At 40.8% G+C, this 12,066-nt stretch overlaps 1 protein-coding gene across 1 annotated transcript in view; it reads left to right on the top strand.

Moving 5' to 3' along the window:
• The window catches only part of LOC147688587 (elastase-1-like), a 181,193-nt gene that overhangs the window by 47,842 nt on the left and 121,285 nt on the right, over window positions 1-12,066 (top strand). Inside the window, exon 3 of the mRNA XM_086941446.1 lies at window positions 550-659. Coding sequence (XP_086797572.1) covers window positions 550-659 — 110 coding nt within the window. The remainder of the gene's footprint in view (window positions 1-549; window positions 660-12,066) is intronic.

The following is a 12,066-nucleotide window of genomic DNA, read 5'->3' on the forward strand; positions in this document are numbered from 1 at the left end:
TTTGCGGCATCTAAGCATTGGTTTGCGGCTGCTCAAGGTGTGGTTGGCAGGCACCATATCTGAGAGGGGTGGGCTGATGTTCACCTGTGAAATATCATGATTCAATCCCCAGTTTGGCTGAGGAGGACCGTCATGCAATGGTCTAGGTTGGCTACTTCTTGGGTCATTTTATGTAGCTCAAACTTGGCCCAAAGGCATTAGAGCGCTTTACATGAGCACCAGATTGCATTACATATTTCTGATTTTTATGCACGGGAACATTAAGTGATTCGCCCAGGATCATTGGCTGGTGAGCCAGGGCTGGACCTCGAACTGGGTTCAGCAGCTCTGGGCGTTATCCTGCATTTCCTCCCCAGTATTATAGTAAAATGATATTTAAATGAACAGTGAAGCTCTGTAAATTAAGTTACCACATAGTGATAAAGCATTAAGACGTTCCCTTTATGATATATTGTTTTCGACATGGGTTCATTTATTCTGTTAAGTTGATAAGTGGCTGCTGTGCAACATTGCTTTGTGTTTCAAAACATGTTATATCTTTGCATACAGGTCTCCCTCCAAACAGCCCCCTATAGTGATCCTGATCACTGGTCTCACATGTGTGGTGGATCACTCATTAGTACAAACTGGATCCTGTCCGCTGCCCACTGTGTTGGCTTGTAAGTAATCGATTTTTGAAAACTTTCATTGTGCTTGTTGCTGCAGATTTATGTTGCTAAGGATGGTATGTGGTTTCTATCGCAAAAAGTATTTTTAGCAGTAGCGGTGCCCTTTCCTAACCGCAAATAGTGCTCTCAGCAGATTTGCTTCACTATGCGCTGGGCATTGGGTCACTAAATGGCCCTGAAATGGGCAGATCACCTCAAACACCCTAGTTTTTGATGCAAGGTCCAATCTAACAAACCTAATCAGACCGGGCTTTGAATCAAAAAAATTAGGACTCATTAAAGCATGCACTAACTTGGAGTTTTTTTTTCTTCCAGATCTTTCACATATTGCATTTGTGCTGCACTGTACAGTGGGGATCTCATTTAGGAAGGGCTTGCATCCAGTTTTCACCATGCCTCATGGTACATGCACAATGCCAACCTCTATGTCAGATTTTTGAAGCCACGCAATCCTACTTTGCGTGGCTCTGAGTGGCTTCAAAAATCCACAGTAACACAATGCAATGCAAATCCCTTTGTTGCGCTACTCTGTCCTGGGTAGGCATCCCATGGACGTTGCATGCATGTTCCCACGCAACTCCCATGCATTTTGACATATCCCCAGATTTACAAGAACTTGGAAACCTGGAAAACGTAAAAAGTGTACACCTTCCCAGGGGAGCGTTCCAAAGAAAAATATCTAAATTGCTTCTCGTTTCTTCCTCTTTCTAATATGCCTCTCAGGATTGGTTTTGTGCAGAAAGGTGCCCCTTCCTGTGCAAAAACAATCCGTCATGCAACACAGCAAGGTCCCCATGCCCCATGGTGCAATGGTGCCTGAGTTGGTTACTAAGCTGCCAAAACAGTGCCAGCACAAGGAAAGGGACAGGAATGCGGCATATTGCCTTAAATACGGAACATTCCTGCCCTTTCCCTGTCATGCAGTGCAGCGTAGTAAGATGACTTGCTTTGCCGCACTGCATGACTTCGTTATAAATGAGTCCCTAGGTGTTTGCAAAAAACATTGAAGAAAAATATTTTGTGGGCAAAATACAACATTTTGTGTCAAGAATATCGAGGGCAAAATATTGTGAAAGTAAGTTTCTATGTTTAAGGAAAGTTTTCCTCTATTTAACTCCACATATATGTACCTTGAGAATATACCTTCCAGGCACGTAGATGGGGAGTGAAGAATTGTAAATCTATACATATCTATATGCACTTACCTTCTCAATATTTTGGTCGGCAATATTTTTGACACCATATTCTGTCCACACAATATTTAGGTCATTGATATTACCGTACAGAACGAATACAATACATGTTGTATATTAGAATCTGTCTCAGCATAGGATTTTGTAATCAGAAGATATGCTTCCAGTACAAATCCTTTGTAAAACATCAAGCACACACCTGTGCACCATGGTTCAAATGCAGTGTTTGGCAGTAGACAGCCTGTTAATGTACCAGCGCAGGAGATGACAGCAGCAGTTGGTCATTTCTAATAAATGAGCTGCTTTCTTCCACTTCTGAAACGCAGTGCAGCGACTTTGGTTGCTTCTCTGCATTGGGCTACAAATCAATACATTTGCTCCCTCAGGTATTCACTGCCTGATTGACTCCAAGCGCATCATCTTTTGTAACCAGTTTAATGTTGTTCCACATCATCATCAACATCTCAATAAATCATAACTAAGCCTGGGCGGAGTTCGCGGAGTTCCGCTATGCAGAACTCAGCAAAGTGACAAAATAAGTCCACCAAGTTACCTGGACTTCAGAGGGCTTCAGAGTGGGTTACATCACTCCATTTGCACTGATTATTAGTTCTGGGTGTTTGTCCCGCTCTGTAAAATAAGCGCTAACGGAATGTCGCACAGTGCAAGAGGGTGCTGCTTCTTTCTGCCGCTCAAGTAGGTATTCTAATTGAGCAGCACCTTCCTCAAAATGAACAGGTTTCTCAATGTGAGCAGTAGTGACCATCTGCGACTGCCCACGTTGAGAAATCTCGAAGGGAAGCGGTCTAGTGTTGGAATGTCCTCGCTTGAGCTCAACAACTTACCGTTGGCGAGCGCATGCGACAGAGTGTGAAAAACTCTGCAAACTCTGTGAACAGAGCAGAGTTCACCACCCAGGCATAATTATAACCATATTTTGGCTACTTGTGTTCTTACTGCCTCCATTCTCTTTTTGAGTTAATACCTTCTATCCTGTTGGCTTTGTGGAACGCTCAACCAAATTGAGAAATTTTTAACTCCGCTGCCTCAATCTCTGTCAAGGCTAAAGACACACTCACTCAGAGCTTTCCTAGGATTGTAGCATTTCTATAAATGGGTCTCTGTGTACTCTCTGAATCTCATTAAACGTTTATTTCTCACACCTGTCATTTGGGATTGAGTTCATCAATACCTTTACCACAGAGGTTTTTATATCCAGTCTTTCTGCTTCCTCAGGGATCATATTTATGTGCAAATTGTTATGACATTCCTGGTTTTACATGGGCCTGCATCTTTCTAGCAGTAGCAACTCATTGTCTTGGAGTTTTGCTTCAACCTTAGCTTGTGCCTTAATTAGTGACACCCCTAAAATTTGAGTCTTTTAAGTATAAATCATACAGATACTTGTCTATAAAGACTAATGCCACATGGATCTCTTTCTGATGTTGCTCAGTCCTATCAAGTCTAGAATTAATCTGACCATATCTCCTTCTGAGCCCTCTCTATGAATAACTCAAGCAACACCTCTTTCATTGTAGGTCTGTCCACTTACTGCATCAGACCCAGCTACACCACAACTCCCCTCATTCTCACTAAGGCTTGCAGAGTCACCCGCCTCTTAAATCCTATGTCGACTCTAGCCCCAGTGTCTACACCCATCTTTAGAAAAGCTTAAAGGATAATTATGTGGTTCATAGTGAAAGAAATAGGATACAGCAGGTGACATCACTTTTTCAATGTTCACAGAGTACCTTGAACTTTCTTGAGAATGGCTCCAGACCTGCCTAACAGCTTACAAGAAATTCTAGGAGAGTGCACACCAAACCTGCCTTTACCTCTAGTTTTCGTTCCAGAAATCTCTCATCCACAGTAGGAGTGGAAGTAGGAGTAGGAGTATGCTCATTTATTGCCCCAGTGCCCTTATTAGCAATATCGTTGGATTTATCATTGGACATTGCTATGCTTTCCCTAACCCCTTTCCTGATTTTTATAATAAAGGTTGTGCTAGACTGTCGTTTTTAGTTCTGAAAGATGTATGACTGGCATGGATTCAGTGTGGAACCCCTTCGCACTTTACAGCTGTGGTGGTAACCAGAATTACTTGTCGTGGTTTTCCCCACCTCGGTGCAAGGCAAGATTTTCGTGTATGTTTCTTTAGCACTACCCAGTCACCTGGGTTCAGGTCATGTGCTGGAGTTGCTTGTCTGGCGACGGTGTCTTCCACAACCTGGTGAGAGATAGAACATCCTTGGTCAGCCAGTTCTTTGCAGTACTCCAGTACTAAATCATCAGATATATTTATCAGCTTGTGTCCTGGCACCCATGCTTGCCTCATTGCTCTTCCTATTAGTATTTCATGTGGACTTAATCCTGTGTTCCGATCTGGAATACTTCTGAGTCCCATTAGAACAAGAGGTAAAGCATCTGGCCACTCTAATCGGGTAGATTCATACATCTTTCCCAATCTTGACTTGATTGTGCCATTCAGTTGTTCTACCTCTCCAGAAGCCTCTGGGCGTATTGCACAGTGTAGCTTTTGTTTAACATTGAATGCTTCACATATTAGGCCAATTAGTTCATTATTAAAATGGCAGCCTTGGTCTGATTCAATTGTTACTGGAAAACTGAAATGTGGTATGAGTTCCCTGAGTAGGTGTTTGGCTACAGTGATGCTATCATTCCTACGTGTGGGGTAAGCTTCCACCCATCTTGAAAATAGGCAGGCAATGACAAGAATGTATTTTAGTCCTGGACAAGGGGGTAACTGAATGAAATCAATCTGCAATCGTATGAAGGGACCCTCTGCCTTCCCAATCATTCCTGGTAACACTACAGTTTTCTTTCCAGGATTCATTTGTTGACAAATTAAACATCTATGGCAAAGTGCTTCTGCTATGTTCCTGAATTTCGCATTGAACCACGACTGTCTGAACAGACGTATTATGGCATCTCTTCCCAAATGGGAATCTCTGAGGAACACCCTAGCCATAGGAGCAAGCAAACAGTCTGGTAACACAGGCCTACCATCAAGGTAAACAATGACGCCATGTTCAACCCTTCTCTGACAACCTATCTTTCGCCATTCTTCCTTTTCTTTTGGTTCTGCTTCGTTTTGCCAGTCTCTCACTTCTTCCAACGTTCTCACACCTTCAAGCAACATAAGTTGGCAGCTGTTTCCACCCACTCCAATTTTCTTGTTTACAGCCATTTTAAATTTGGCACAATGTTGGGCTAACTGGTCAGCATATTGGTTACCAGCTGTCACTTTGTCATTTCCAGATTGGTAAGCAGCACACTTGACCTCAGCCACTTCTTTTGGCAGTTGGATTGCTTCAAGCAAATCTTTTACATATTGACCATTTTTAATAGGAATAACTGAAGAAGTCAGAAACTCCCTTTGCATCCACAATTGGCCATAGTCGTGCACAACCCCGTAACCATACTGGCTATCAGTGTACATGGTTACTTTCCAATTTTTCCCAAATTTTCAGGCTGTTGTCAATGCAATCAATTCGCCTACTTGTGCAGACTTGACTCCAGGTAAACAGGATGCTTCAATTGGACCCCCCAATGTGCACACTGCATAGGCAGCACTCAAACCTCCTTCCTCATGTCTCATACATGAGCCATCTACAAATAGCTCATATTCAGAATCAATTAACAGCTCTTCTCTTATGTCAGGACGTGGTTTTGTACTGTATTCAGTTAAGTCGATACAGTCATGTTCGATTTCTCCCTTCACTTCTGCAAAGTGTGAATTAGGCAGCAGTGTTGCTGGGTTCAGAATATTACACCTAGCAATGGTTATATTTCCTGCACCTACAAGGATTCGCTCATTCTTAGTCAGCCGACTAGGAGTGGGATACTGAGTCTTAGTCCTTGTTAACAAAATCATAACTGCGTGTGGAACATACACTGTTGCTGGATGTCCCATAATAATGGACTCACTTTGCTCAAGGCTCATGCAGGTTGCAGCTACTGCTTTTAGGCATCCGGGCAATGCAGATGCCACTGGGTCTAGTGTGGAAGAAAAATATGCCACAGGACGTCTCATCAGCCCGTGGGTTTGTGACAAGACTGAAAGTGCACAATTATCTTGTGTGTCACAGAATAGTGCAAAATCCTTTGAATGGTCAGGCATCCCTAATGCTGGAGCTGTACACAGACATTCTCGTAATTTCAAAAAAACAGTCATGCTTTCATCATCCCATTCTACTGGGTCTTTTGCTCTTTTCTTTGTCATTTGTATCAATGGCTTTGCTAGAACTGCAAATCCCACAATCCACTGCGTTCAGTAACCTACAACTCCAAGAAACATTCTGATTTCTTTTTGAGTTTGAGGTAGAGTCATGTTTTTGATTATTCTGATCGTTTCTGAGGTAACCCTACAGACATCTCTTTCTATCTGGTGCTCCAGATATTGCATTGACGTGGTACAAAATTGTAATTTCTCAGGTGACAATTTATGCCCTCCTTCACCCAAATGATTCAGTAAAGCAATGGTATCAACAACACAGTCATTTCGAGTTTTAGACGCCACCAATAGGTCGTCTATATACTAGACCAGGACTGACTGTCCGGGCAGCACCAAAAGGCTCAAGGAGCTTTTTCAAAATCTGATTAAAAATTGATGGACTCTCTGTATACCCCAGAGGAACGCGGTTCCAGACGTACACATTACTGTCGAATTCAAAAGAAAAAAGAAATTTACTATCTGGATGCAATGGAATCGAGAAAAATGCGTGACACAAATCGATTACGGTGAACAATCCAGCTTCCCACGGTATCTGATACAGAATCACTGCAGGATTTGGCACAACTGGACAGCACGGGACAACAATTTTATTGATTTTGCGAAGGTCTTGTTCGACCCTATACTTGCCTATTGGCTTCTTTATGACAATTATGGGCGAATTACATGGACTGCTCATTATTTCTTGTAAAATGCCTGCTTCAACCAAACGCTTTATTTCTGCTGCAACACCTGCTTTTATTTCTGGGCTTATTTTGTACTGTCGAGTATTTGGGTAAACTGCACCTTCTTTTACTGTCACTTTTATTGGATCGACATTTGCCATTAAACCTACATCTTTTCCGGTAAAATCCCATACATTAGGATTTACATTCTGTTGTAATTCTTCTGGTAAGTCTTCTATAGTTAACTTTTTATTCTCTGTTTCTTGTTTTGCTAACATTAGTTTATAAACTCCGTCTTCGTCTGGTGCTTGAATTTCAACACCACTTGGGGTGCAAAAAATGGTGCAATTCATTTTGCACAACAAGTCTCTACCTAACAGGTAAACTGACTTGAATCACACACGACACATCTATGCATTTCTTTAAAATTGCCTATTCTAATTTCCATTGGTTCTGTGACTGGGGTACTAATTTGTTTATTTGAAACGCCCACTACTTGGATCGCTTCTCCTTCTCCCGAGAGGGGTAGGTTTGGAACATCTGCTGTTGTTACAGTAGAACGGGTAGCAACAGTGTCCAATAGAAAGGTGACATCATTTCCTTCAACCTTTCCTTCAATGAATGGACCTGACTGATCTACCGGCAAGGAGGCGCCAAGTATGCACTCCTCGTCCTCCCCTCTCAGGCACCGGCAGTATGTGTCCTCACTGAAAAACGTATCACTCAAAAGAAATTGTTTTGCCACTGTGTCTCTCCTCTCACTTTCCTCCCAATTTGTGGTATCCACACTCTGATGTGCTTTGCTCCTAAAATTTGGCATAGGTGCAAGGGGTAACTGGTTTTGTACTACCTGCTGCTGTTGATTCCGTGGCACCTCATTCTGCGTCTGTGGATTTAAATCATTAATTTGCATGTTATCATTTTGCACAGCCTTACACTCGTTCTTCCAGTGCCACACCCGTGACAGGGAAACTTCTTTTTGGCTTCTTCTCTATTGAATTTACCTCTTGGCTTACCCCCATTTCCATCACGCGGAGGCTGGTTATTATTCATTTGGCTTAACTGGAGTTCCTGTTGTTCTGCTAATTTCACTTGTGCCCACATTACTTTTTCTTTTAATTCTTTTCGTTTATTGTCGAGTTCATCTTCACAATATTTTGCATATTTAAGGATTTCATCAATTGGCTTGGCCTGCCAGCAAATTGTATGGTCCTTGATCCATTGCAAAACTTCTGGCCTTAATCCTGACACAAACCGATAGATGAAATGCGTCATGTCTTTCATGTCAATATTATCTAAACCACTATACTGTTTGAATACTTGTAACAGATGTTCATAATACGCATGCACAGATTCATCTTTATTCTGAGTGGTTCTATCTATCCTAGTCTAATCTGTCCCTTTTGCAGGCACCTTCCCTTTGAGGTACAGTATTACTTGATTGTACTTCTTCATCACCTCATCAGAAGGTGCCCCTGTCTTCGGATCTCTAGGATACTCATCACTAGGCCAATCAATAGCAATTTTACATTCTGTCCACAAATCTACATGAACAACAATGTCAAATAGTCCATCTAAATCTTTCAAAAGACATTTCGAAACCTTCACAAATCTCTCAACTTGTCTGTACCACACCACAGGTTTCTCGTGAAGTTTAGGGAAGTCATTTGTAAATGACAAAATATCCTGTCGGGACCATAGGACATGTACATAACCTCCACCTGGTACCTCTCTCGTGGAGCATAACCTTTCCACCTTGTCTGCTTCTTTTAACACATATTCAGATGCAGTTTGTTTTGATCGGGCCTCTTCTTTTTTCTTTGCCCACCTAGTTTTTCATTTTTCTATGTCACCCCATTTTTGCAATAATGTCATAAGGTCCCTGATCTGTACCTTTATACCTGACACATTCATATTTTCAAAATCTTTGTCAGAAAATTCCGCTCAATATGGTTTCTGTAATACTTTAGATTTGCCAATGTCAATTCCCATTTTAGCCTCCATATCCATTAACTTTTCATGTAACACTCTTGTATTTCTAGTAATACTTTTGCATATGAACAACAATTCATCTTCACTGAATGTATTTAATCTGTCCAATCCCACATTTCCAGCCATCATTTCTTCTAATTCGACTCCTAATTTAAATATATCCAATACTTTTGGCTGTGATTTTGGTTTCTCTATTTCTCGTGTCCATCTCTCTATTTCTTCTGGGGTTACTATTGTGGCATTTCTTGTACCTGAGGATGTCTCCATTTGTACTTCTCTAGAATTTATAGGAGTGGTTTTCCTGACTGAGTCACTCACTGGTTCTTTAATTGGCAAATCCATCAAGGAAATCACTGACTCACATACACTTGCTTGAACATAAACTATTAAGGGTTCTTTCCTTGGCTGAACTACAGGTGTAGTCAGAATGGAAGTTTTAGGACTAGCCTGCTTATCTCTGTAAAAAGAACAACTGGGCCAATAGTTACCGGAATTGTTAGGGCTTCAGGACTTGTATTTAATTGGGAAATTTCCTGAATCAACTCACTTCTTTGTTTATTTAATGCTTCTCTTTCCCTGTCTTGCAGTACTTTTTCTAACGAAGTCTCATGTACCACTTGCGGAATTAAAGGTGGTTTCAGAAACAGAGCATTTGAATTAACTGTGCTTGGTTCCTCATTATAAGGTGGTGGATTTTTCAGTAACAAATCCTCCAAATAATCATCATCCGATTCACCACTAGTCATTAAATGTTTAGTTTTCTCAGTCCTTTTACTTCCAGTGAATTCTTCTAAAGTTAATACAGGATACAACCCTTCCACTAACATAGACTGTCTCCATTGTTTCATTTGTTTGTCTCTTGTCTCTTTTGGAAATTGGGGATAAAACTTACTCCAATTCCTGTTACTTCTGGGTCTGTTTCGATCAAAAGCCTCAGTTTCCCATTCCTCCAATGCCTCATACTGAGATAATCTAGGTCTAGGATCTAATTCATTCATGCAAGTTCTCAAATTGTACAAAACTCTGCCATTGAACGTACCATTTTCTGGAAATGCTAAAACCCCATCATATTTTGTGTACGCCATCCAATTCTCTAACCACACACAAGTGTGATAGCCCCTTTTGACCATCATGTATGATGCGGGCATATTTGGTGGTGGAATAATTATTCCTTCTCTTGTTTTAATTGCTTTATCTTTCTTGAAATAATTCTTAATTCTTTTAATAATTGACATCTTTCTTTTCTCTCCGTTCATGATATAAAGTCTTCCTTTTATAAACTGTTCTTGTGCAAACCCTAGATATTTCCTATCGGGTCTACCTCCTACAATCGTACCTATGGGCCACATACAATTTAAATCCAAATATTTAGGATAACTCTCAATTTGTTTACAAAATTATTTCCAATACCAGCGCGTCTTTTATTTTTCAATGACCAATCAAAATTTTGAATTCAAATAAATCCAACCAATAATTGCGCGGATTTTCTCATGAGACTAGTTCTCACGCTCCTGTACTCATCCCTCCTTTACAATTATTACCTCAGCTACATGCCCACTGTCTCAACCAATACCAGTGACGTCAGTGCAGCTCCGCAACTGACTCCCTCTTTTGCAAGGTTATACAAAAACTTAATTTCTTTCACTTTTAATGCAGATTTTATTATTCAACAACATTCGCCACTGTACCTGAGTGACTAAATCATAGGAAAGATTACACTTCACTCACTACAAGTAAATCCTTTCCTCTTACTCTTCAAATACTACGAGTAGAGCCCTTCTGTCTACCCTTCATGCAAGCATTAGAGAACCTGCTACTTCTTTAGACTTATCCCTTCTGGGATATACTAAGGCCAAAGTTTCACCAGCTAACCCTTTTGCTATTAATCAAGCTCAGACGAACCTGCTACTCCTTCCGTGTGACCCTTTCTAGGTGATATCACACAAAAAGTTTTGCTAGCGAACTCTTTCCTATCATTTATTCACACATTCATACAGAAAATCCCTAAATAGTGCTTCCGGTTTTACCTAACCATGCACTTATTTCCTACAGGTAAGTGACCTCACTACAGTGTGGCTTCCATTTACTACCTGCTATTCTGCCCCCGGGGATTCCAGACAAAACATATAACAGGTATGAACAATTTTGGTTAATACATAAATCAATACAATCAATAATACAATTTCAAGTATGCAAAAATATTTTTTTCATTAACCAGCTAACTATAACTACCTACCTATCTTAACTAAACCCTAACCTTTCCTCTGCTACCAAAATAAACTGATAGAGAACAGGTTCACTTGCCCGTTATTTACCATACACACCTGGACCCATAAAATATATATATATTCAATTTGAACAGGTAAAACGTACACTCTTATCAAGTTTTGTTTAACGTTTCTGGACCTATACCATTGAATTTACCAATCCTAGTCACTGGTACCTGAAAAACCTAATGGATCAGGGTGTTAGCGTAGTTGGTAGAAATAGAACATTTGCACTCATAAAATAACCACAACTTGGGAAAGGTTTAAACTCTTTATCTAAAATTTTTGTAAATGTTATAATCCAAGCATTGAATATTAGAAAATTCTCAATTAGGAAAATAATGATTAAAACGAAAATATGCAGAGTTTTTATAAATCAGTCTTTACACATTTGGCAAGAGGGTGGGAAAAGAGAAGGAAACAGTACAATGACAATACCCACATTTAATATTTACCTAGAATGGTGTAAAGAACTAACCCTGGCCACGGGTCAGTTTAAAGGACAGAACCCCGAAAGTGCAGGCACCATAAAGACAAACAGGTGCAGATCAGAATCAGGACAGGTGAAGCCAAATTGGATCAGGACAGGACCACCAAGGGCTAAGACCAGCACCCGCAGTTAAAGTTGCAAAGCCTGTGTTACTCCCTCTCTGCAGCTAACAGCCAAAACGCGGTAAAAGTTATCGATTTCTCCGACAAAGTGCTTCGCCAGCACTTCGCACTCAAACCCTGATCTGGGTTTCGAACCTTCTGACAGAGGGCTCCACCAGCACCTCTGCTACTGATCACCTATTGAGTGCGTTGGGTCAGTGACAGGTCAGCTATTCGGACAAGTCAGACAAATTAACTAGCTAAGCCTACCCTAGTTATACAATTTTCCAAGTCAGTGTACCACCCCCCAATGTTGCAAGTGTAAGGATCCCCAATTTTGATTGGACAAAAGAATGAGGAGAGGTTATCACACCATACCAAAATGAGACTTTTTGAATGAATATTAATGTTTGCGTTCCCGCCCATTAATTTATTTTC

This window comes from Lissotriton vulgaris, chromosome 10 (genome assembly GCF_964263255.1).
Source record: "Lissotriton vulgaris chromosome 10, aLisVul1.2, whole genome shotgun sequence".
NCBI classification, from domain to species: Eukaryota; Metazoa; Chordata; class Amphibia; order Caudata; family Salamandridae; genus Lissotriton; species Lissotriton vulgaris.